The 25,602-nt window shown below is 42.4% G+C and overlaps 1 protein-coding gene across 2 annotated transcripts in view; it reads right to left on the bottom strand.

Annotated features, from left to right (window-relative positions):
* Positions 1 to 25,602, bottom strand: part of ascc3 (activating signal cointegrator 1 complex subunit 3) — a 654,593-nt gene that overhangs the window by 463,515 nt on the left and 165,476 nt on the right. For both annotated transcript variants that reach the window (XM_085997711.1, XM_085997710.1), the window contains exon 12: positions 14,535 to 14,711. In XM_085997711.1, the coding sequence (XP_085853837.1) occupies positions 14,535 to 14,711 (177 nt within the window). The remainder of the gene's footprint in view (positions 1 to 14,534; positions 14,712 to 25,602) is intronic.

Raw genomic sequence — 25,602 nt, forward strand, 5'->3', positions numbered from 1 at the left:
GAGCCAGGCTGGGTTCCTCGGTCTGTGGTTTCCCAGCTAATCGGGCTGGTGGCAGGTAGTGCTCTGATCCTTCCTGGGCTGCGGCGGGCTGAAGCTCGATCGGGTGGCTTTTCAACGGGGCCGGGCAGCGAGTCGGGAAGCAAAGAGAGAGAGAGAGGGTGGAGCACACAGGGCGCGGCCGGTGCTTCGAAGCCGGGCAGCGTTCGGACCTAAGAAGAGGGAGGGAAGTGTCCCAGAGGGTCCGCTCCACGACGGGAAAATAATAAAAGAAAAAGAATCAATATTTAACACGCAAGAAACTGTGGAAAGCAGCGCTAACAACAGCGGGGAAGAAGGCAAAGCGCGGGAAGCGCCACTTCAGATTTGCAAGATGCCGAAGACTGGCTGTATCACTGCTTTTGATAATACATTAGAGGACTGGACCACGTATGTGGAAAGAGTCGAGGTATATTTCGAGGCAAACGAAATAGCGGAGGGGAAAAAGGCATCGATATTGCTAAACTTAATGGGTGCTAGAACGTACGGCCTATTGCGGGACCTGATTACTCCAGCCAAACCGAAGGCGAAGAGTTTTAATAAAATTGTTGCTGTCCTACAGGAACACTTAAACCCTGCACCGCTGTTGATAGCAGAAAGATTTAAGTTCCACAGGAGAACTCAGCACAAAGATGAGAGCAATGCTGAGTATCTTACGGAAATACGCAAGCTATCAAAGCACTGCCAGTTCGGAGCAGGACTGGCAGATACCCTACGGGACAAATTTGTCTGTGGACTCCTGAGTGAAGGAACACAGAAGAAGTTACTCTCAGAGAAAGCTGACGCTAGATAAGGCTTTCAGCGTGGCAGTATCGTATGAAGCAGCAGCCAGGGGAGCTGCAGAAATTCAACAAAAACCACAGGAATACGGCACCCACGAAATGACACGGGGATTTGCAAAATGTTATCGCTGCGGCAGAACTAACCATGACCAGAAGGTCTGCTGGTCCAAAGACAAAATATGCAGACAATGCGGGAAGATTGGACACATTGCACGAGTTTGCAGGTCTGGGAAGAAGACCAGCGACAACAAAAAGGCTACTAAGGAACCGTACAAGAAAGTACAAAAGATGACGGACAGTAGTTCCGAAGATCAGATGAGCGATAGTGAATCCGGAAACAGGAGACTAAGCTGTCTCAAACTTCACAATGTAATCGCAAAAGAGGATCACCGAACCATTTGGGTCACCCTCACGATAGCAGGGTCCCAAGTTAAAATGGAATTGGATACAGGATCAGCGCTAACCGTCATGAATCGACGAGACTACGAGCGGCTATTTTCACACATACCCTTGAGAGACATCCATCGTCTTGACGACGTATACGGGGCAAAAAGTATACCCCAGAGGAAAAATAAGGGTGCCTGTCGAATACAATGGCAAGAAAATATGGAAATTGTATCTCTACATACTGCCAAATGGTGGACCACCGTTATTGGGACGGGAATGGATCAGGAAGATAAACTTAGGTTGGCATTCCATTCATGCAATGACGGTGGACGGTAAAAAAGATGAAGACGTCACTCCTGGACGATTGTCAACAATCTTAGCTAACGCCAAAGAGGTATTTCAACAAGAACTGGGCACGCTTAAAGGCGTAACCGCCTCGATAAAAATAGAAGAGAATGCAGTTCCCAAGTTTTTCAAAGCAAGACCGGTACCATATGCAATTCGCCCAGCCATCGAGGCAGAGCTGGAGAATCTGGAGAAGGCGGGTGTGTTGTCTAAGGTCGACTGGAGCGAGTGGGCGACACCCATCGTTCCTGTCATGAAAAAAACGTTAAGCAATAAGCCCGGAGAGCCAAGGAAGATTCGCATCTGTGGGGATTTCAAGGTGACGGTGAACCCTGTCCTTCACACAGTACAATATCCTCTTCCAAGGATAGAAGACATCTTCGCCTCACTGTCTGGAGGGAAACGTTTTACAAAAATTGACCTAGCACAAGCATATTTGCAGATGGAGGTTGAAGAGTCCTTTAGGAAGTATCTCACGATAAACACTCACAAAGGTCTTTACCAGTATCATCGATTGGTATTCGGAGTAGCATCGGCTCCGGCGATATGGCAAAGAGCGATGGAACAAGTCCTGCAAGGGATTCCGGGGACTCAGTGTTACTTGGACGACATCCTTGTGACAGGTGAAGATGACAGTGAACACCTTAACAACCTAGAACAGGTGCTCACTAGACTACGGGAACATGGGCTGCGAGCCAACCGCCCCAAGTGCGAATTTTTTAAGAAACAGATATCGTATTGTGGCCACGTGATTGATGAAGAGGGGTTACATAAGTCCCCTGACAAAACTGAAGCGGTTGTTAAGGCCCCAGCGCCTGAAAATGTGTCGCAACTGAGGTCATTCCTCGGGTTGGTGAATTACTATCATAAGTTTTTGCCGAATTTGTCGACAATTTTGCACCCACTGAACGCCCTGCTACGAACGGGGGTAGCATGGAAATGGAGCGATGATTGTAAGCGTCCTTTTCAGAAGAGTAAGGACTTAATCACTTCAAGGGAAGTATTGACTCACTACAACCCAGCACTGCCGATCAGGCTGGCGTGTGATGCGTCTCCCTACGGCATTGGGGCGGTACTGTCACATAAATTCCTTGATGGTTTAGAGAGGCCGATAGCTTTTGCGTCACGCTCGTTAACTTCTGCCGAGCGTAACTACGCCCAGATTGACAGAGAGGCCCTCAGCCTAGTGTGGGGGGTGAAGAAGTTCAATCACTATCTGCACGGTCAAAAATTTACTCTACTAACCGATCATCAACCTCTTGTCTCCATTTTCAACCCTCAGAAGGGCGTACCGATAATGACGGCACAACGGCTGCAGAGATGGTCCCTTTTCCTAGGGGCACACCAATATGACATCGAGTACAAAGGAACTAAACAGCATGGAAATGCTGATGGATTGTCACGCCTACCGTTGCCGACGGCGGAAGAAGACCTTGCAGTGGATCCAATGGAGTTATTCCACTCGACCATAGTCGAATGTCTCCCTGTGATGAATGCAAACATAGAAAAGGAAACACGGAATGACCCGACACTATCACGGGTCTATGATTTAACGGTGAAGGGATGGCCAGCACATGGCGAACCACTGCTGCCAGCATTCTCGCCGAGAAGAGAACAGCTGTCAGTGTGCAGAGGAACCTTGATGTGTGGATCCTGAGTAGTAATTCCACCTAAGTTGACGGATAGAGTACTCAATGAGCTTCATGAGGGTCATCTGGGTGGGGTAAAAATGAAGAACTTAGCCAGAGCGTTTGTGTGGTGGCCGGGAATCGATAGAGAAATCGAAGAGATGACCAAGAGCTGTGCAGGATGCCAGAAGGTCCAAAATGCCCCACCACAAGCTCCTCTGCATCCATGGGAGTGGCCCTCATCTCCATGGCAACGGGTGCACATTGATTTTGCTGGCCCCTTCATGGACTCGATGTTTTTAATTGCGGTGGATGCACAAAGTGGCCAGAGGTAATAAAAATGTCCTCAACCACCACGGAAAAAACTATCACAGTTTTGCGAACCATAATCGCCAGGAATGGGCTGCCTGAACAGATTTGCTCTGACAATGGACCACAGTTTGTGTCTGAAGAGTTCCGGAGGTTCTTAAAGAACAATGGTGTTAAGCATTACACATCCGCCCCATATCATCCAGCCACTAATGGATTGGCCGAGAGGTTTGTCCAAACATTCAAGAAGGCTATCAAGGCAATGTGTAATGAAGATATACCCCTACAACACAAGGTGGACAACTTCTTGTTTGCCTACCGGAATGCGACACATGCGGTTACCAACCAAACCCCAGCCATGATGTTCTTCAATCGAAGGCTACGATGTCGCTTGGATTTGGTTAAGCCAAACGTCCGAAGAGATGTGGAGAACAGGCAGTTTCAGAATATGAATGAAAGGCCGACCAGGAGTTTTAAGATAGGTCAACCAGTTTTGGCCCGGGACTACCACACTGAGAAATGGCAGCCAGGAACGATTTGTACACGGCAAGGACCTCTCATGTATACCGTGGACGTTGGAGAGAGCATTGTAAGACGCCATGCTGACCAGATTCTAGAGTCAATGGAAAACGTCAACTCCACACCACGATCTGATACACCTGGCGATGAAATCGACATACCAATTGCAGCTACCGCAGAATCGGTGATATTGGAAGCAGATGAACCAAACAACGACATTGATCTCGACTCAACATTGCCAGAAGAACCTGATACCCCAAAGAGGCGTTATCCAGACAGAATCAGGAAGCCTCCTCAAAGACTGAACTTATAATTGCTTAAACTTAACCAATGTATCTAGCAACCGTGATTGTAATTAGTTATCATTTAGTTGTTAAATGAATGTTATGTACTGTTTATCTAAAAGGGGAGGAATTGTTGTGTATGTACCTTTAAGAGAATAACTGGTCTCAGACTGCAGTACCAGCAGTGACCACCCCTGTATAAAAGGTGCTAGAGAGCCTCTGTTTGTTAGTTTCGCTATTGACTTCCACCAGTAAAGACTTGTTTGTTTTCACTCCTGCTGGTCCGTGTCTCAATCATTCACGGACTTAACAGCCACCATCCGCAGACATAGGGTCAGCTTTCACAAGTGCGCTGACGACACCCAGCTCTACTTCTCCACCACCTCTCAATCCATCCACTGTGTGTTGTTAGACTGCTTGTTGGATATCCAGTCTTAGATTAGCTACAATTCCCTCCAGTTAAACACAAAAGACTGAAGCCATCGTCTTCAGTCCCGCCACAAATTATGTACTCTTGGCACTGGTTCCGTATCACTCCGCAGCCACTGTCTCAGGTTGAACCAGACAATTTTGTAATCTCAGCATTCTATTCAACCGAGCTGAGCTTCTGATATACACTCCATCACAAATCCGCCTACTTGCACTTCCATACCATTGGCTGCCTCCGCTTCACCTCTAATCTCCTCCAACCCTACAAACGCCTCCCTCTAAATTCTCCATTCGTCTGACTGTGGCCTTCTGTGCAACCCACCCTCCCTTTATCCCAGCATTGACGGCAGTGCCTTCAGCTGTCTTTGCCGCACACTCTGGAATTCTTCTGCCTCCCTCTCCTTTTTTCCCCCCTTTCTTCTCTTCCAAGAAGACCCTCCTTAAAAACCACCGCTTTAACCAAGCTTTTGGTCACTCCTCCTAACATCTCTTTCTTTGTCTCCTGTCATCATTGTAGAAGTAAGGGTAGTAGTAGTACTTGGAAAGTAAAAGAACTGCTGCAAACACTAAGGGGTCAATTTTAACCTAACCCGCCAGTTGGAATACTGACGAGATCGAGTGCAATGCTGGTGTTACACCCCGCACAATTTTACTCGCTGTTGAAGTCAATGAAGTCATTGGGCGGGGTGTAAAACTGGCGTTCCACCCGATCCCATGAGTTTCCCACCTGGTGAGTTAGGTTGAAATTACCGTGGAATTCAATGTTATTGCATATGCAGCCCTCAGTCTGCAAAATTGGCTCAGTGGTAACACTCTCGCCTCAGAGTCAGAAGTTCGGGGTTCAAGCCCTATTCCAGAGCCTTGAGCACATCATCTAGGCTGACACTTCAGTGCAATACAGAGGGAGCGTTGCATTGTCAGAGATGCCCTCTTCCTAAAGTCATTACTTTGCATGGTAAGCAACTCACAGCTGCACAAGTATGCCAAACGGTGATCTCAAATAGGAGTGTACAGGTGACAGAAAGAAAGAAAGGTGATGAGATTTCAGAAGAGAACTATCCTCTCGTAGAGGTTATACCTAATACTCCAAGAATCTAGTTAGGAAGCAAAACCATTATGCCAAGATCTATGGACCTCTAGAAACACAGTAATTAACCATAAAACAAAATGTATCCAAAAGGCCCACTATCAAAAGAATGGTCTACCAGCTTAGCAGGATTCTACCCTAAATCTCTCATCAGATACACAGCAAAAGCTAAATAAAACACAGGTGCTGGCTCAAGACAATTGTCAATTTTAGAACCACAACAATGGACTGATGAAAGACCATCAGGCAAGATGCTAGGATGTGTGAAGGAAACTGTAAGTGGTAAAGAAAACAGACAAGGTTTCAAGTTAAAAATGGGTCTCGAGTGTTTTCACAAATGCCCCGTGAGAATTTGCTATTTCATGATTCTGATTCAAGGTTTAAAAAAAGCAATCTGAAGTGACAATGCCGCTGGCATCTGTTATCGAATTCCCCTATCAACAGCAAGAGGACACAACGGTACTTTCCCTGCCAGTGACGAGAATATCAAAATTCTAACCATTTGTAACACAAAATCCTGTGAATGGTAAGCTTTTTCTTCTAAATTGCTGGATTTATTCATAATATGCAAATTTGTTCATTTGCCAAACGATTTGAATGTGTTGGTATATTTTTCTAAACTGAAATGTAATCAACTGAATATTCACAAAAAAAATGACTTATTTGTAGCCTTCAGGAATTTTGACATGTATGAACAGCTGTACAAGGCAATGAATCAGGACACACATTTTTTGGTGAAAATAAACTACAGATTTTCACTTGTGCTAAAATATTTCACTAAACAACTATTTAATAATTTAAGTTGGTAAACTGTCAGTACAACCAAATGAACATCAAGCTTCCACCAGGAAATCTAGCCCAGTTACAAAAGTACAAATTACTGTAAGATGAGGTTACCAACAAGTTTCAAAAAGCTAACTTTTTAATGTTGATCTTTAAAGTCATAATAATAAAAAAAGCACATTTAATACATACCAGAAAAAGTGAAGCCTCAAAACACACTGGAATAAATTTTAAAATGCATTTATGCCGAATGAATAATAGAAACCAAATTTATGCAAAAACTAAGATGAAATACCATATATGGCCTTCAAGCAATGAATCTTTTTAACCAAACAGTTTCAACATTGTTTTCCTTTTTCTCCTTAGCCTGGTAACCTCTAGACTAACTCAGTACCAGAACCGACCTGGATCTTTTGTGCTCACGGATAGAGTCATAACCAATATTTAATAAAGATGGGTGTAGTTGTTGGAAGCCAATCATCACAGCACTGGGACATTGCTGCAGGAGCTCAAGGCAGTGTCCTCAATCCCGTCATCTTCAGCTGCTTCATCAATGACCTTGCTTCCATCATAAGGTAAAGGGTGGGGCTATTGGCTGACAGTTCAATAATGTTCAACTCCATTCATAACTCCTCCCATAATGAATCGGTCCAGCCCAGCCTACAACAGAAGCCTGGACAACATCCAGGCTTGAGCTGATAAGTGGCAGGTTATAACCATGCCCAAATAAATGACCACCTCCAATGAGAAAAAGTCCAACCACCTCCCCAAATCTTCAAATGCACTACCATCAACAAGTCCTGCACCATCAAAATCCTGGGGGGGTCACTGTTAATCAAGGTTTACCTGGACCAGTCATAGCAACAGTAGAGGGATATGAGAACAAGGCATAAGGACTGCCGTTCCTGTGGATGATAAACACCAACACAGACTGTTTGAGGCAAAGAGCCTTTTTCCATGTTGTAATTTCTAAGTAATTCAATGTGGCTACAAGAGCAGGGAAGAGGCCACATCCTCTGTGACAAATGGCTTATATCCTGACCTCTCAATGAATATACACCACTCGCCTGGATGATGCAGCTGTCATACTCAAAAAGCTCAACATTATCCATACTTGATCAGAGCCTCTGCCACTGAATTGAATATCCACCCCCTTCACTAGCAATGCACTGTGGCTTCAATATGTACTATCTACATATGTACTGCAGCAACTCACTGAACTTACTTCTACAACACCTCCAAGTTCCATCTAGGACAGGAACAGCAACATCACAATCACAAGTACAAAAGTATCCCTTCAAGCCACATGCCATCCTGACTAGGGTATATATCGCCATGATTTTAGTGTCGCAGGGTCAAAATCCTGGATTTCCCTACCTAACACCATGTGGGACACTATCAACACATGAACTGCAACAGTTAAAAGGAGATGGCCTACCATCAATTTCTCATGGCATCTAGAGATGGGCAATAAAGGCAGCCTTGCCAGCATTGGAACTACGCCACATGGCTTGTTTACTTACAGAGCCTATAGTGAACAGTCACTTATCTGAGGACTAAACAATGTTAACTGTATCAATGCCTTTCTTCTCAAATGTTTACGATCACGTCATTTAAATTTTTTTCCCAGCTGCATATATATATATTTTTTCCCCAATTGCTAGGCTTTATTGTTGAAGGAAGCCTGGCCAAGCAACAAGATCTTCTGAAAGGGGAAAAAAAGTTTTAAAAAATGCATTGTGAAGAATTATGATTAACTATTTTCCTACTCTGTGTGCATTTTGTTTGCAGGGGGGGGGGGTGGGGAAGGAGGGAGGATAGGGACAGGATAATGAAATGGACACAATACAACATTTGTGCTTGGCCCTAGAATATCTATGTATACATGCATTTGTGCCCAAATGGAAAAGGGGAAATTGAGCCCTAAAGCTATTTAAGACATCCAAAGATGATAGTGAAGTGGTTCAGAAAAAATTAATCAAGATATAGTTTAGTCCTTTCGATAACGTGGCATTAACCTAAGCTTCAGGCACTACAGCTCATTAATTTTACATCAGAATGTACTGCAGAAGAACTGAATTTTTGCTTTTATGTTTAATTGAGGGTTGATCAATTGTAGCTGGAATAGAAATGTAATTTTACTTGTAAAGTGAGACACCTACATTAATATCAATAGACATCAATCTGAGTGAGCAATTTTGCCAAGTTACTCTGTATTATATTGTAGTGTCAGCTGTGGCTCAGTGGGTAGCACTGAATCAGAAGGTTGTGGGTTCAAGTCCCACTCCAGGGACTTGAGTACATAAATCTAGGCCGACACTCCAGTGCAGTGCTGAGGGAGTGCTGCACTGTCAGAGGTGCCAGCTTTCAGATGAGACGTTAAACCGAGGCCCCGTCTGCTCTCTCAGGTAGATGTAAAAGATCCCGTGGCACTATTTCGAAGAGGAGCAGGGGAGTTATCCCCGGTGTCCTGGCCAATATTTATCCCTCAATCAACATAACAAAAACAGATTATCTGGTCATTATCACATTGCTGTTTGTGGGAGCTTACTATGCGCAAATTGGCTGCTGCGTTTCCCACATTACAACAGTGACTACATGCCAAAAGTAATTCATTGGCTGTATATAAATGGCGGTGATGAAAGGCGCTATATAAATGAAATGTTTTCTTTCTTTTGTATTACAGTAGCCACACTAAAGCTCCCTGAATCACTTAACTTCTGATATATCCTGATTTGTTCTAGGCTTTTTCCAGTTAAGAAGTGAAAAAGCCAGTTTCACTGTTATACTTTTTGTGACAAAATGTGAAGTGATTCATTTTGGTAGGAAGAATAAGGAGGCAATATAAACTCATTGATATAATTTTAAAGTGGGTGCAGGAACAGAGAGACCTGGGGGTGTACGTGCACAACTCTTTGAAGGTGGCAGAACAAGTTGAGAAGGCTGTTAAAAAAAAACCATATGGGATCCTTGGCATTATAAATAGAGGCATAGAGTACAAAAGCAGAGAAGTTATGCTCAACCTTTATAAAACACTAGCTAGGCCCCAGCTGAAGTATTGTGGCCAACTCTGGGCACTGCATTTTAGGTAGGATGTCAAGGCCTTGGAGAGGGTACAGAGGAGATTTACTGGAATGGTACCAGGGATGAAAGACTTCAGATACATGGAGAGATTAGAGAAACTAAGGTTGTTCGCTTTAGAGCGGAGAAGGTTAAGGGGCAATTTGATAGAGGTGTTCAAAATAATGAAGGATTTTGATACAGTAAATAGGAGAAATTGTTTCCATTGGCAGAAGTGTCAGTAACCAGAGGACACAGATTTAAGATAATTGGCAAAAGGTGACATGAGGGGGAAAAAATGTATGTAGCGAGTTATGATGATCTGGAATGCACTGCCTGAAAGGGTGGTGGAAGCAGATACAATGGCCCGTAATTTGCAGCCCCTACAGGCGCATACAAGGTGTGTACGTGCCCGTAAGGGCTGCGCAAATTCCGGGTTTTCACGCACGAAAACCCAAAACTTGTGATCTGACAGGTCCAACGCATCTCCAGGAAAAGGACCTCCGCGGGCAGAGGGTTCGGCTATGTGCCCAACTTCTGCCCAGCGAATGTCCGTGAAATTTTTACGCCTGGTAAAAGCAAGCGTAAGGCCTGTTTTTACTGGCGTAAGAGCTTAAAAAAACATTAAAATAATTTTTTTTCAATCATTTATACATTAAAAAACCTGTGCAATGAAAAAAGTTTATTTTTAACCCCATTAAAACAGTAAAATTTATTTTTCAAAATATAACTTTTGTTTTAAATATTTAATTAAATGGCATTTTAATTAATTTTAAATATGTAATTTTTATCATGTATTTCATGTGTAGGTGTATTTTTTGGGGTATTCCATTCATGCTTATGGGGTTTCCATACACATGGAATCCCCATAAGTATGAATGGGGATTCCCTTCTGTCATTCGTTGGGCCGGCCCACGTGATCCCAGGGGTGCTTGTGAACCACCTGCGCCCCTGGAATATGTGGGCCTCTGGTACCTGGAGGGGCCCAGGACCGCGAGTCTCCGTACCTCCTGGTATGCGGGCATTTTATTTGCAGATCGGAGGCATTTCCCCGCGGGAAGCCTCTGACTACAAATTCAGGGCCAATAAATTTCAAAAGGGAATACTTGAAGTGGAAAATTTATAGGGCTATGGGGAAAGAACAGCTGAGTGGGAGCAATTGGATAGCTCTTTCAAAGAGCTGGCACAGGCATGCTGGGCTAAATGGACTCCTTCTGTGCTGTATCATTCTATTATATAAGTCTACTCTGCTGGTTACCTATAAAAGAATTATGGTACATTAACAACTGCATCACAGGACAGACCAGATGCCCTATTATTTTCTAACTGAATTGAAATGTAATTTGGAATTATATAGTTCAGTTCTCAAGGAGCCATGGAAAAACTCAAAACTGTCATCATCTAAATTAACCGTTAGTTTTTAATTCAGAAAAACTTGTTGTGGAATGCTGACACTTGCAAAAAGAAAAAGAAAAAAAATTGAAAGATGATAGAGGTGACGATGGAGGAAACTAACACCAAGCGGGAAGAGCTTACGGATTTCTCATGACCCACTCCCCACCCAATTCAATTACATTGACTGGCCCGTATGTTTGCCAACATTGTTAACGACTCCCTTTGCTCTTCCCTGTAAAAGCACCATCAGCAGTACCCTCCACAAAAATCCCACCATTCATTGCTCCATCCCTCCTTTCTAACTACTGCCCCATTTCAAAACTAGTTTTTGTCTCTCAGGACATTAAGTTAAGAAAATCTGTAAGACCAAAACTGTTTTTGGTCTCTGCCATAAACTCCATTCCCTCATCGTCTATTCCAGCCCCCTCTTTGGGCATTCGCTTAGACTGAATCAAGCCATTCTGCCTGGCCCAGAGTTCACATGCAAACGCCACTTTCTAGCTATCACCAAATCTGCTTTATCCACCTCTAACATTACCTGCCTCCACCCTTGTTTGACAAAAATGCTTTTGTCTTGCCTCGATTCCAAAATCTGGATTACTGGAGTCCCATCCTCTCCCACCAGGAACTCTAATTTGTCTAAAAATCCTGTTTCTCACCACGTCCTACTCAGCACTCACCTCTACCCTCAATGATATACTCTGGCTCTCTGATATTTAAAATGCTCATTCTCATCTTCATAACACTCTACAGCCTTGCTCCACCATACTTTTGCAGCATCTTCCAGCCTTATATCTCCTCTTGTACTCTTCAGTCCTCTTAACTCGGGCCTTCTTTGCATCCCGCCCCTAAACCCCAACGTTTCAGCTACCTCAACCTCACTCCTTAGAACTCTATCCTTAAAACGCTCCTTTTCTAAGTGGTTACAGAGATAGGGAAGGGCGAAGCCATGAAGGAATTCAAACACAAAGGTTAGAAGTTTAAATTTGAGGTGGCAGCTACTGCACGTCAGTAAGAACAGAAGCGGATGGGTGAGCAGTGCAGGATAGGACACGGTCTTGGTTGAGCTGAACTTTTTATGAAGGATGGTGGATGTGAGGCTGGCAGGAGAGCACTGGAAAAATCACAGTGGCAAAGACATGGATGAGGGTTGCGGTAGCAGATGGGCTGAGGCAGGGCAGAAACAGGCAACGTTACGGAGCTGGTGCTAAGCATTCTTTGTCATGGAGAGGATTTGGGGTTGGAAGCTCGACTTGCGGCTGAATAGGATGCAGAGATTTCAAATAGCCTGCTTCAACCCGAATTAGTAACGAGAAAGGTTATGGAATCAGCTGCAAGGGTAGAGAGTTTGTGCCAGAGGCTAAAGATGATGGCTTCGGCCTTGCCAATGTTTAACTGGAGGAAATTGTGGTTTATCCAAGACTGGCGATAACACAAATTAAATTAACACAAATAGGAATTTTACAAAAGTGCTATTTTAAGTCCTTTATTTCATGGGTCAGAAATATCATGTGATACCACACCTGTAGTCCATCCAAATGTCTGCATACAGCAGATTAAAAAATATGAATTCGGTAACATAAGTAATACATTAAAAAGTTTTTTATTGTGTGGCCACAGATTACTAACAGGTAAATTAATTGGATTTCCACCACCAGATACAACAGGCTGTCTTCCATATGGGACAAAAAGACACTGGGGCATTGTTCAAGAGATTTGTGTCGCACAGAACCAAGTGATCATCCCTACCCTACCATATAAATACAAGCCTCATTCCAGGAAGTATGTGCCAGATCTTTTGAAAGCAAGCAGCAAGGGATTTCAGTTGATGCAAATAAAAGGTTAAGATATTCAGAAAATGGAAATACCAGAGTTAGATTCACAGTGAGTTGAAGCCCCAATCTAGCAATGAACTGAAGTACAACTTGGGACAAGTATAACAATAGGATAAAAACAGAAAATGCTGGAAATACTCAGCAGATCAGGCAGCATCTGTGGAGAGAGAAACAGATGAGTCGATGAGTATTTCCAGCATTTTCTCTTTTTATTTCAGATTTCCAGCATCTGCAGTATTTTGCTTTTATTTAACAGGACATTACCTCTGCCACCTCCTGAAAAGTCACATTCAGCCATGAAATCACATTTATAAAAATCACTGAGTCCAACTATTTCCACTGGCATATTAAGTTTATTGGCACCAGCACTGGTCTACTCACTGATGCACCTGTCATTGCTTCAGGCTGTATGAGCTCTCTCATCTAAGCACTAAATCTCTCATGCTAGAGAAGCAATTTTTCAGGCAACTTGACCCTGGAGAACTAACATCGATCGAAGTTGCCGTCACCCGAGATGAATTCTTGGGGCTCTGTAGGGATGTAATTTTCAGGCAGAGTTCAACTAGCACTAGCGGAATAACCAATATTGTACTAACTGCAGTGGCAGCGTCACTGTCGTGGCCAGAAGCCTCTGGGACTAATCTTAATTCATTGTTTGTCAGACGTTCAACTAATGTCAATAGGCAATGAAGTAGCGACTGTAATGCCTGCTCCCCAGGCTTCAGAGTTGAAGGTAAGTGGACAGGTGATGCTATTGTGAGCCATTCCTTTAAGCTACGCAGATTTCTGCTCAATTCTTAATTCAAAACCATACCCAGTGCTAGAACTGTCCTCCTTCAGTAAGCAGGAACTTGAGTTCTTTCATGCTGAGTCATGGGGCGGGTTGAGAGCACTTCCTCCCAACAAGCTCAGCAGAGGACAGGCCTTATTGGTAAGTTTAATACACAGCTGTGGAATTGGGCAATTAATGGGTTGTTGGACAACAATGTAAATGTGTTTCATGGGCATCAACTGCCGTGAAGGATCCCTGACAAGAGGCGTGGATCTTGAAACCAGGTGCAGCACCAGCTGAAGTCAAATTGAGCAATTACTGAAATGGCACACGGCAAGAACAATTAACTTAGACTATGAAAACATGACAACACATTCTGGGACTAGAAGCCAACAATAATGACTTTACAAAGTTAGAAATGTACTTAAAATGCCATAACATATAATATTAATCACTTTTGCAAAAGAGATAATACAAACACATGAAATAAATGTGTATGGATCATCTAACACACGGATTTACAAACTTTTTGTGGCATCTTGACAACTGTGAGAACATCTCCTTCTTTAAGAACCTCCTTAAAACTCACATTTGTGACCAAGCTTTTAATTACTACCTAATCTCCTCTTCTTAGGCTTGGCATTTGTTTATTCCTTACATCCCTGTAATTGCCTTCAGATGCTTTTCTACGTTAGATGCCATCTAAATGCTAGTTGTAGTTCTGATCCCCACACTTCCCAGTTCCTCTCATTCTAGATAGTCCTTCTCTTATTTGAAACCATAAAAGGATTGAGCACTGCTTCCAAATTCATGAAAAAAGAATGGTCTGAAATATCCTTTGAACATTACTTCATTGGCACAGGAAATCTCAACTTTCATTTACCTTGTTTGATGCTTTAACTCCTATGAAAGTCTGGCTTAGAGGCACAGGTCGAAATCGTCCATCAAAGTAAAAAAGCCCAATGAATGGATTTACATGAAGGAAAGTGGCTACATCAATGTAATTGGGAAGGGTGGCCGATAAACCCAGAATTCTGATCATACTTTGTGTGGACTCAACCTGCAAGAAAGCAAAAAGAAAAACACTTACATTTTGTAATCAATTCTACCTGATGCCAATTGCTGAGATAACAGCTATATTCAGAATACCTTTTTTCTTGCACTTTATATCATTTACTTAGCTCTTTTCCCCAAAATGAGCACTGAAGTGCATTAAACTACTGCATACACATGTACAGCTTTGTACATGTATAGGGATAGGCAATAAATGCTTGCCTTGCCAGCGACGCCCACATCCCATAAACAAATTTTAAAAAAAAGTCAATGTGCCCTCCTGCAAATTAATATACGCCACTAGCCTACTACAGGAAACTCTCTTTTTACCGGCTCCTAAATAACCGGAAATCCCTCTTAACCGGCAAAATTTAGGAGTAGGTTCAGGTAAGTTTTACTTCATATTACTTCATATTAGTGGCCATGTAACCGGGGTTCCTGGATCTGTGGCCGTGTAACCGGGGTTCCTGCACCTGTTGCCGGATAAAAAAAGTTTCCTGTACATCAGTATGTAAACCAATGTATAGTGGGAAGAAGTCACATGATGTACATTTTGATGGAACTTACATCAATGGATCATGGATCTGTAACCAAGAAAGTTTTCTAAATACATTTTAATGAGGGCTCTCTTTAAAAAAATAAAATATACAAACAACAATAAAAGTTGGGAAACTGAGACATGTATTTTATGGAAGTATCAAGTACCCTGGTCAAAGAATCCAGTCAATTCCCATTGAAAAGAATGTAAACTCCTGAAACTGTTCAGGGTTAAAGAACTCACTTACATTGTTGTTGGTGATCAGAAGAGTTGATTTACTTGTCAGAGAAGTGTCTTTTAGCATCATCTATAAAGCCACTAATGCATTAGTGTATCAAGCACAATTAATCAATTTGTGCTTCAATTACAGTTATAAATCAGGCTCAAACATTATCTGCACTTATTTTGAAGGCTAGGAAATATATTTCACATCAGTTACCCTGTGGAAGTAGGGCACATGTACAATTGAATTTCTCAACATATATAACTGAGGCTGAAACGATCCTTTTTAAAAAAAAAGAACTACTTTAGTTGGTATACACCAAATATGCATCCAGGCTTATAACAAATTAAAATTTACAAATTGTATGTTTTTTTTGTTAGTTAATAGACTGTGGCCTAGAAATTGGGTTGGGGCGCCAAAGTGGCGCAAAAGTCGCCTGAGCGCAGGATTTAGCGCAGCGTTCGAGGCTTTAGCGATTATCAGGTATTCAGTTCCATTGCCCCTAGAGGGAGACGGGGCGAGGCTCGAGGCGCTCCGCGTCTCTCTTAGGGCGCTGAAACTGAATATCGCAGCGCAATGTGCCGCAGCGCCACAAGCTGCGGCACGGCACACTGCGGTACTGCAGGCCTTCCTCCCATTGTTAAGGGGGAGGGGCCTGCAACAGCGCGATCCCCGCTCGTGAGTGTCGGCAAACGAGCCCGGCACCAAGGAGAAGTGCCGGGCTCTCGGGAAACAGTCGGCAATGCCGCCGGGGGGGGGGTCAGGAGGCCAGGGACGGTGGTGCTGGCAGGCGGCCGCCCCGCACCTCCACCTTAACTTGCGCCGCTGCCGGCACAGTAAGGCCCCGTGAACCGGGTGCGGGTAGCAAACGGCGCCGTTCGCTACCAAATATCGCAAACGGGGCGCTGCGCACACCGATGATGTCATCGGTGGCGGCGCAGCGCAAATGGCTAACGCCACCATTAGCGCCCCTGCTGAGTATCGCGGGAGGTGCAGCCAGTGGCGCTACAGCCACTGACTGCCTCTTTAGGCGCTAACAGGTGGCGCTACTCACCCAATTTTTCCCCGTGTGTATGCTCTTTAGCTATACATGACCTCCAGGGAGCACCATATTCCTTTATGCTGGAAACATCTCTAACATTGCCTGTCTTCACCCCCGCCTCAGCCTATCTGCTGCCAAAACCCTCATCCATGCTTTTGTTACCTCCAGACTCAGCTTTGCTCTCCTGATCTGCATCCCATCTTCCACCCTCCAAAACTTTGCTGCCCGTATCCTAATTCACTTCAAGTCCCACACACCCATCAGCCCTGTGCTCGCTAACCTACACTGGCACCCAGTCTACCAATGACTCAAATTTAAAATTTTCATTCTTATGTTCAGATCCCTCCATATCTCTGTAACCTCCTCCAGCCCTATAACTTAAGAATAAAAATTGAAGGTGTACACCATTTGGCCCTTCGAGCCTGCTCCGTCATTCAATAAGATTGATGATCTACCTCAACTCCACCTTCCCACACTATCCCCATATCTCTTGATTCCCTTAGTATCCAAAACTCTATCGATCTCTTGTCTTGAATATACTCAACGACTGTGCCTTTGGGGTAAAGAATTCCAAAGATTCACAACCCTTTGAGTGAAGAAACTTCTCCTCATCTCAGTCCCAAATGGCCAACCCCTTATTCTGAGACTGTGATCTCTAGTTCTAGACTCCCCAGCCAGGGGAAACATCCTCCAGCAGCTACCCTGTAAAGTCCTTTAAGAATTTTATGTTTCAATGAGATCACCTCTCATTCTTCTAAACTCCAAGGAATATATGCCTAGTCTACGCAATCGCTCCTCATAGGACAATCACCCCATCCCAGGAATCAGTCTGGTGAACCTTCGTTGCACTCCCTCTATGGCAAGTATATCCTTCCTTAGGTACGGAGACCAAAACTGTACACAATACTCCAGGTGTGGTCTTACCAAGGCCCTATATAATTGTAGTAAGACGTCTTTACTCTTATACTCCAATCGCTTTGTAATAAAGGCTAACATACCATTTGCTTTCCTAACTGCTTGCTGTATCTGCATGTTAACTTTCTGTGATTCATGTACAAGGACCCCCAGGTTCCTCTGAATAACAATATTTCCCAGTCTCTCGCTATTTAAAAAAATATTCTGCATTTTTATTATTCCTACCAAAGTGGATAACTTCACACTTCTCCACATTATATTCCATTTGCCATGTTCTTGCCCACTCACTTAACCTGTCTATATCCCTTTGCAGCTTCTTTGCGTCCTCCTCACACCTTACTTTCCCACCTAATTTTGTATCATCAGCAAACTTGGATACATTACACTCAGTCCCCTCCAAGAACTCTGCGTTCCTCCAACTGTGGCCTCTTGTGTATCCCCAACTCCCACCATTGGTCGCCATGCCTTTAGTCATCTAGGCCCTAAGCTCTGGAATTCCCTCCCTGAACACCTCTACTTCTCTACCCCTCTCTTTTCCTTTGCGACCCTCCTTAAAACCTACCTCTCCAACCAAGTTTTTAGTTACCCCCCGTCTTGGGACGTTTCCCTATATTAAAGGTGCTATATAAATGCAAGTTATTGTTGTGGTAGTTGCTGCTGGAAACATTTAAATTTTATTCTGAATTATGCATGACAGTCAGTTTTCTGATATGTTGCAAGCCTCAAAGGTTTTCAAAAAAAAACAAACAAAAAAATATAAAACATACAGATTGGAGAATCCTAGTTAACTTCTGTACACATAATAACATAATACTACTATGAGGAAAGCCTAACATGCAGTTGCTGAACTGAAGTAGATGATTATATTGATGCTGCAGTCCTCAAAATAATTACTCTCCATATATACTGCTGACTCACTGAACAGCAGCAAGATTTGAAGTTCTCATTTCAAAAGCCATTCCGAAGGGTCCATTAGAATTCACAAGTGTTGACAGGCATACTATTGCATATTAGTGACTTCTTTTGGTTAACACTAATTCATTCATATGTTACCATATCTAATCTTTCCATGATAATCAATGCTACAGCCTTCACTTCACCATTTAATGATAATAAATCACTTAATTATGCTGCTTGTAAGACTACAGGTTCTCAACAAAATTTCAAGACCTGAAATTGTAATATTAATCTAATATGTCCTCTTAGACAGGAAGAAGGTGGACACGTGCAATTACAGCACTTGAAATTCTGATTCAACTGCAGTGCTGCCAACCAGAAAACAAGTAAATGCAAAAAGTGGTCACAGCCAAAGAACAGAGTGAACCTACTCTGCACATAAATTAAGTGCAAAAGAAGCTGATAGTTTTGCCATGCGCTTTGCCTCTCCAGTATTACTTGCTTCATATTAGTCGCTGAGCCCACTTTCTTAAACGCACTCAACTACTGCGGCTGATGGAATAATGTAACATTTCTAAAACTCATCTACATTTTATTCATCATTGTAAACGGTTAAATCAGTTAATTGTCAGCAGCTCATTTGCACTTAAACTGTCTGGGATAAAGATATGGACACATGAGCAGATTTTTTAAAAATTGTTTTCATATGGTTCTGTGCCCTCAACAAATTGACTTATGCACAGTGGAGGTGTTGGGGGAAAAAAACATGCTGGAATACAGTGATTTTCACTGGAGACTCAAAAATAAAACTGGTTGCCCAGAGTTTCAGTTCAAAATGTGAATTGTTATGATGAAGCTTTATAAAACACTGGTTCGGTCTCAACTGGAGTATTGTGTCCAATTCTGGGCAGCTCACTTTAGGAAGGATGTAAAGGCCTTAGAGAGGGTGCAGAAAAGATTTACGAGAATGATTCCAGGGATGAGGGACTTCAGTTATGTGAAAAGACTAGAAAGAAAGAAAGAAGAAAGACTTGCATTTCTATTGCACCTTTCACGACCACCGGATGTCTCAAAGCGATTTACAGACAATGAAGTACTTTTTGAAGTGTAGTCACTGTTGTAATGTGGGAAACGTGGCAGCCAATTTGCGGACAGCAAACTCCCACAAACAGCAATGTGATAATGACCAGATCATCTATTTTTGTTATGTTGGTTGGGGGATAAATATTGATCAGGACACTGGGGATAACTCCCCTGCTTGTCTTCAAAATAGTGCCATGGGATCTTTTACGTCCACCTGAGAGAGCAGACGGGGCCTCGGTTTAACGTCTCATCCGAAAGACGGCACCTCTGACAGTACAGCACTCCCTCAGCACTGTACTGGAGTGTCAGCCTAGCTTTATGTGCTCAAGTCCCTGGAGTGGGACTTGAAAAGCTGGGGTTGTTCTTAGAGCAGAGAAGGTTGAGAGGAGATTTGATAGAAGTGTTCAAAATCATGAGGGGTCTAGACACAGTAGACAGAGAGAAACTGTTCCCATTGGAGGAAGGGTCAAGAACCAGAGGACACAGATTCAAGGTGTTTGGCAAAAGAACCAAAGGCAACATGAGGAAAAACTTTTTTACACAGCGAGTGGTTAGGATCTGGAATGCACTGTCTGAGAGGGTGGTGGAGGCAGATTCAATCATGGCTTTCAAAAGGGAGTTGGATAAATATCTGAAGGAAAGAAATTTGCAGGACTACAGGGAAAGGGCGGGGGACTGGGACTAGGTGAAGTGCTCTTGCAGAGAGCCGGCATGAGCACAGCGGGCCGAATGGCCTCCTTCTGTGCTGTAACCATTCTATGATTCTAAATGAGCTGTTCTTCAACTGACTGATTTAATACTATTAGTTTTGCTTTTTAATTGGCTTCAATTGACTGCTTTGATCTGCCCTTGGAACACAAGACCTGTGATCAGCAGTCAATTGAAGCCACACAGGTGTTTCCTGCCCTGCTGTAATTGACTGAATTTAGACTAAATTAAACTGAATTTAAAGTAATTACAGTAGCATCAGGAGAAGCACAACAGGGTCAGGCTTCAATTGACTGCTGGTCAATGCAGGTATAGGTGATTAACACTGGATTAATGTGACTACGGGTGCCTGAGCGCCCGCGATCTGGGCCCAATCTTATGAACACCCCCTAACGGGCACAATCGTCAGAAACGCAAGCTGACCTGGGGGCATGGCCAGTTTTGTGGGCGAGGGCTGCTTCGGGTGAATGGACATTTGAACCAGCATAAAAGATCGCCGGTACTGGCGTGTTTATGGGCACAACTCACTTACGCTTAAAATTCCGCAGTCTTTTGCTGATCAGATTCCGCTGTTATCTGGGTGAAAATCATGCAGAAACACGACCCCACAGTCTTTTATTTGGATGTCCCATTAACACAAATGTGCTTAATTATCTGAAATAATATTAGCATTGCTAATGCACTTAATTCAGGCCTAACAGAGTACAATTATTTTCTCTAGAATCCATTTTGAAGTCCACATATTTATGCTTTCTCAGTTATTTTGATACATTTGAAGTGGCTTTTAAACGCTGTCTTGTCATGGGTTAAGGGCGTCCAAACTATTGCCATGATCCACATTTCACCTGCAATACATGGGAGCAGCACTGCTGGTACATGTTCAGCAAGGCTCTCTGCTATTTATCCCCACCACTCAGTGCTGCTCCCAATTCCTATCCACTGCACCAGTCAATATCAGGATTTCTGGCCCACAGTGTGCAATGGCAGGAGGTTGAAACTGGCAGCAACACGAGGAAGGGGGAGATGGGAAGGAGGATGTGGATAAGAGAGAACAATGAGCTGTCCTATGGGCGAAGAGCACCAGTATGGACTTGGAGGCAGGGGTCAGTAACAAAGTGTGCCATCTTGATACTGGAGGGGTTAGAGAAGAATGCAAGGATCAAACTGGAAGACACTGGAGAGATAAGTGCTATCTTGAACTGGGAAGGTGGGGAAGGGGGAAGGAGAAAGAGAACTGGGAGGGGTAGGGAGAATTGAGGGGGATAAAAATGCCAAAGCATCAAAAAGAGGTGAAGAGGATAAGAAATCTTTATCTTCATCTTAAGTAGGTTCCCAAAGATAGTGGTGGTAACAGTAAAAGTATATAAAGGTATACAACCATTTATACCCACAGGCTCATGATAAGCAATTGAATGTCCATCAAGATTAAATGTTTGGGTGCCAGAGAAGATAGTGTTCAAATTCCAGATCCAGTCATTCTGATTCCAAGAACCTTTACTACAAGGTAAAATGTATAAAGAAAGAAAATATCTGCAGTGTTGAGTTCGATGAGATATACTGAAGCATCTCAAGTAAATTAAAGAATTGATGAGTTTCTGGTTAATATTTTTAAGGGATTCATATTTAACAAGCAGAACACAGAAAATGCTATCCCAATATTCGAAGGAGCAAAACATAAACCTAGTTATGCTAATATCAGTCATGGGGAAATACTTGAGTGTATCAAACAGATACAATAGTGTTTAGCTAAAGAGCCTGTAAGGAACAATCATCACAGATTTTGAAATAGGTCAAATCTACTAATCACCACCAATCTGCTGATGTTCTTCAATGGTTCGTGAACTAATGGATGAAGGCTATTTTGTGGACCTATATTTACTTTGGTTTTTAGAAGGCATTTGGTAAAGTTCCACATGAGACTCTTAAAGATGCTTAGACTCATTGAATTAAATGGTGAATGAGTTAGACACATTACAAATATATAATACATAAGTGGTCATAAATAGAGTAATAAAGAGAAAAGGCTCAGCCTGGGGGCTGTTCTGGGTCCCCTGCTGTTCATAAGGGAATTTAACATTCTAAATGTTGTCGTTGATACCAAGATGTACAGCCAGATGACAAAATACGAAAGACAGAAGGAAAGACTTCCATTTATATACAGTAGCACAATATAACATCTCTCAAAAATGCCTCAATTACTTTTGAAATACAGTTATGGTTGATCACATAGGCATACTTGCCAGCCATTTCGCACACACCAAGATCCCAACAGATGACAATTATAAGGGAGGTAAATAGTATATAAAAAGATCCAGACCAATTAATAAAATGGGCTAAGTAATGGTAATTGACTTTTAATGTAGACAAATGTAATATAATTCATACTGGAACAAGAAACAACACACACGAGCAAAGACAGAACAGTAAATGATTTGATGATCAATTACTGAAAGTTTCCATTCAGTGTGAAGTACTGTCAACAAAGCTAATTAAACACTAAGATTCATCTTAAGGGTATCTGACAACAAATGATCTTAATCTTAACATTGCTGAGCCCATTTTGGAAGAGAAAAGTGGAGGGTCTGTAATATCAATGATTTTATATTGAACACAAAATCCTATCAGTTACAATTGACTCACATGAAGTAATAGATACATAAATGCAGATCTATCACCACAATCAGAAATACAGCTCAGTTAAATATTGATATATTATCTTGGCTCAGTTAGCAGCACTCTCACCTTGTGGCAGTAGGTTGTGGGTTCAAACTCCACGAATGACTTAAGCCGCAGTACTGAGGAACTGCTGCATTGTCAGAGATGCTGTCTTTTGGATTAGATATTAAATCAAGTTTCCATCTGCCTGTTTAAGTGGACATAAAAGATCCCGTGGCATTCTTTGAAGAGGTGCAGGGCATTCTCCCAGTATCCTGGCCAACACATCTCCCTTAACTAATACAGGTACTACCAAAAACAAATCATCTGGTTATTCATTTTATTTATTTTTGTGGGGCCTGGTTGCATGAAAATTGACCACCTTACTTGCCTACATACAGTGACTGTACTTCAAAATAAGTTCCACTTTTTTGCAAAACATTTTGGGATATCCTGAGTACATGATAAGGCATAATATAAACGCAAGTTTTTGCTTTCTATGTTTTCCGCAGGAATGCAATTGGGGACAAGAATTTTTCAGCCCCTTTATGTCTATTTCTCCGTTCTGCCACTAGCCTTAGCATTTCTATATGAGGACAATTCTCTGAATCCATGCTACCAGTAGTGCAGCCTTGCCCGCCTGGGGCACACATTCACAACATCAGCTCTTAACAGTAGTGCTAATGTAATTCCTATTGTTCAGTACAAACTATTTGTATATATCTGCAATTGGCAGCTGCGCATTATGCTGACTGCATATAATGCATGATGATTTATGGTATGGATTGGCCAACTTTTTCCATTCGGCACAGTTGCAGTGTACATGAAAAACAGCGCATTACTATGAGAGGCCCAACATTAGATGAAATGTCATTGATCAATATACTTAACAATGGACCGCAGCTGGTCTTAGAAAACAGACCTGTGGGTTGGCGATCTAAGGGATAGTGGCAATTACAAGTGCCTGAGTGGCTATAGTGGGACAGACATAGAGCAGAGAATAGTGGCAGCATGCAAACATTTCAAAGTAGCACCATTGGAAAATAAACTATCACAAATAAACCACTGCTTCCCACATTGGGTATGTGGTTTGAAACTGTAATCACTATGGCCCGGAATTTGTGGTTGTAATGACGGCGAAATTGTCAGCGTTCACCATCATTACAACTGTGCTGGAGTCCCACATGCACAGTTAAGCGTGGAAATCCAGAAGTTGCTGTCAGTTATTCCCTGCTCCTCCACAGGGCGTGCTGTTGAACTCCCCACCATCAGCAATCAATTGAAATCACTGAACTGATGGGAACTTCAGCTTTTACGCTGGAATATCAGTCTTAAAAACTCCCCAAAAAGTTAAGGCTTGTTGAATGAGGTATAACTGGATTTTTAATGGCGTACTGAGTCATAATTACTGAACAACCGTTCTGGTCATGAAAAACTAATTTTATATTTGTGGAATGTCAAATTTTTCCATTATGATAAAAATTCCATGTTTTTTTAGAATTTCTTTTTTAAAAAGTTTGTTTATGATATTTCAACTTCGACCTTAATCCCATGTGTACGTCACAATCTTTATTTCACTCTCTGTAGGAAAATCAGTGCTTTTTACTTCCTGGTTTGCTGTCTATGAGAATTCTTCAATGTGATTAGCCAGCTTGATGATATCACTGTTACTGGACGCTGGAGATCCCCTAGACTTGGCGTCAGATTCAAATCAATGTTGAGAGAGGTGAAATTGACACCACATAGATTGCTAGATCTTTGTGGGCAGCTTTCTTTGAGGTCAGCAGCAAACACCATCACTTCGCCGCTGAATGCAAAAGCTGAGGAATTAGAGAAGGGCAGAATCGCTTGACTTTTTTTTTTTTTCGTTCATTGGATGTGAGCATCGCAGACGTGGCCAGCATTTATTGTCCATCCCTAATTGCCCTCGAGAAGGTGGTGAAGTGGACACTGTGGTGAGGAGCTTTCAGTAATATATCTTTAATCCATTATGATAGAACACTAGATCATAACTCCTTCAAAGTCAAAATAATTCTTCACCTTACTTTCTTGGAAAAGTATATAAATGCACACTGGATTTGTAATATTCTGACTTTTCAAAAATATAAACTCTTTTATTCTAATTTTGATTCACTGGTACACATAATTGTCCTTCATTTTAAAATTGAATAGTTTGTGTAATTAAAACTTGATTTCAAAACATTGCCTTGGAGCGCAATTAGCGATCCGGGCTCAAATTGCACTAGTTTTGAGAAGCGTTTATTTCCTCAAGTATCCGCTCAAACTCATTTGCATATCACCGAACGTTAAAATCTGCCATGAACCAGAACAATCGGGCAGCATTTTAGAACGTAACTTTTATTTAAAATTCTGTTTTAGAAAATATTCCTTGATATAGTCAAGAGTGGTAACTTGAGTCAGTATGATTAATACAGCTGAAATAGGGTTTATCACAAAAAGTAAACATTTTTAATCAGTGTCTAGTCCACCATCTGTGAGTAACCCAATTTTAAATAACTGAAAATGGCTTTTTAAAACAATGCTACACTATACCGAACTATTTACTAGTTATATTGGTGCACAGAAGTCAGCTTCTTAGTAAATCTAAAAAAAATTATTTTGAAAAGCTTTTAAAACATGCCTGTTTGTGTCCTTGCACCTAAAGAAACCAGCTTAATTTTAAGAGCCTCCTCAAAGGCCTGCAAACGATCTGGTGCATGGCCAGGTTTGTGGGTGGAGCCGGCTTCTCGCTCAATGTTTTTTAAACTAGCGCAAAAGATTGCGGAAACTTGATTTGCACTAAACATAATTTGCGCTTAAAATTCCATGATCTTTTG

Source organism: Somniosus microcephalus, chromosome 9 (assembly GCF_052327205.1).
Source record: "Somniosus microcephalus isolate GS21.2 chromosome 9, FLI_Smic_1.0, whole genome shotgun sequence".
Taxonomy (NCBI): Eukaryota; Metazoa; Chordata; class Chondrichthyes; order Squaliformes; family Somniosidae; genus Somniosus; species Somniosus microcephalus.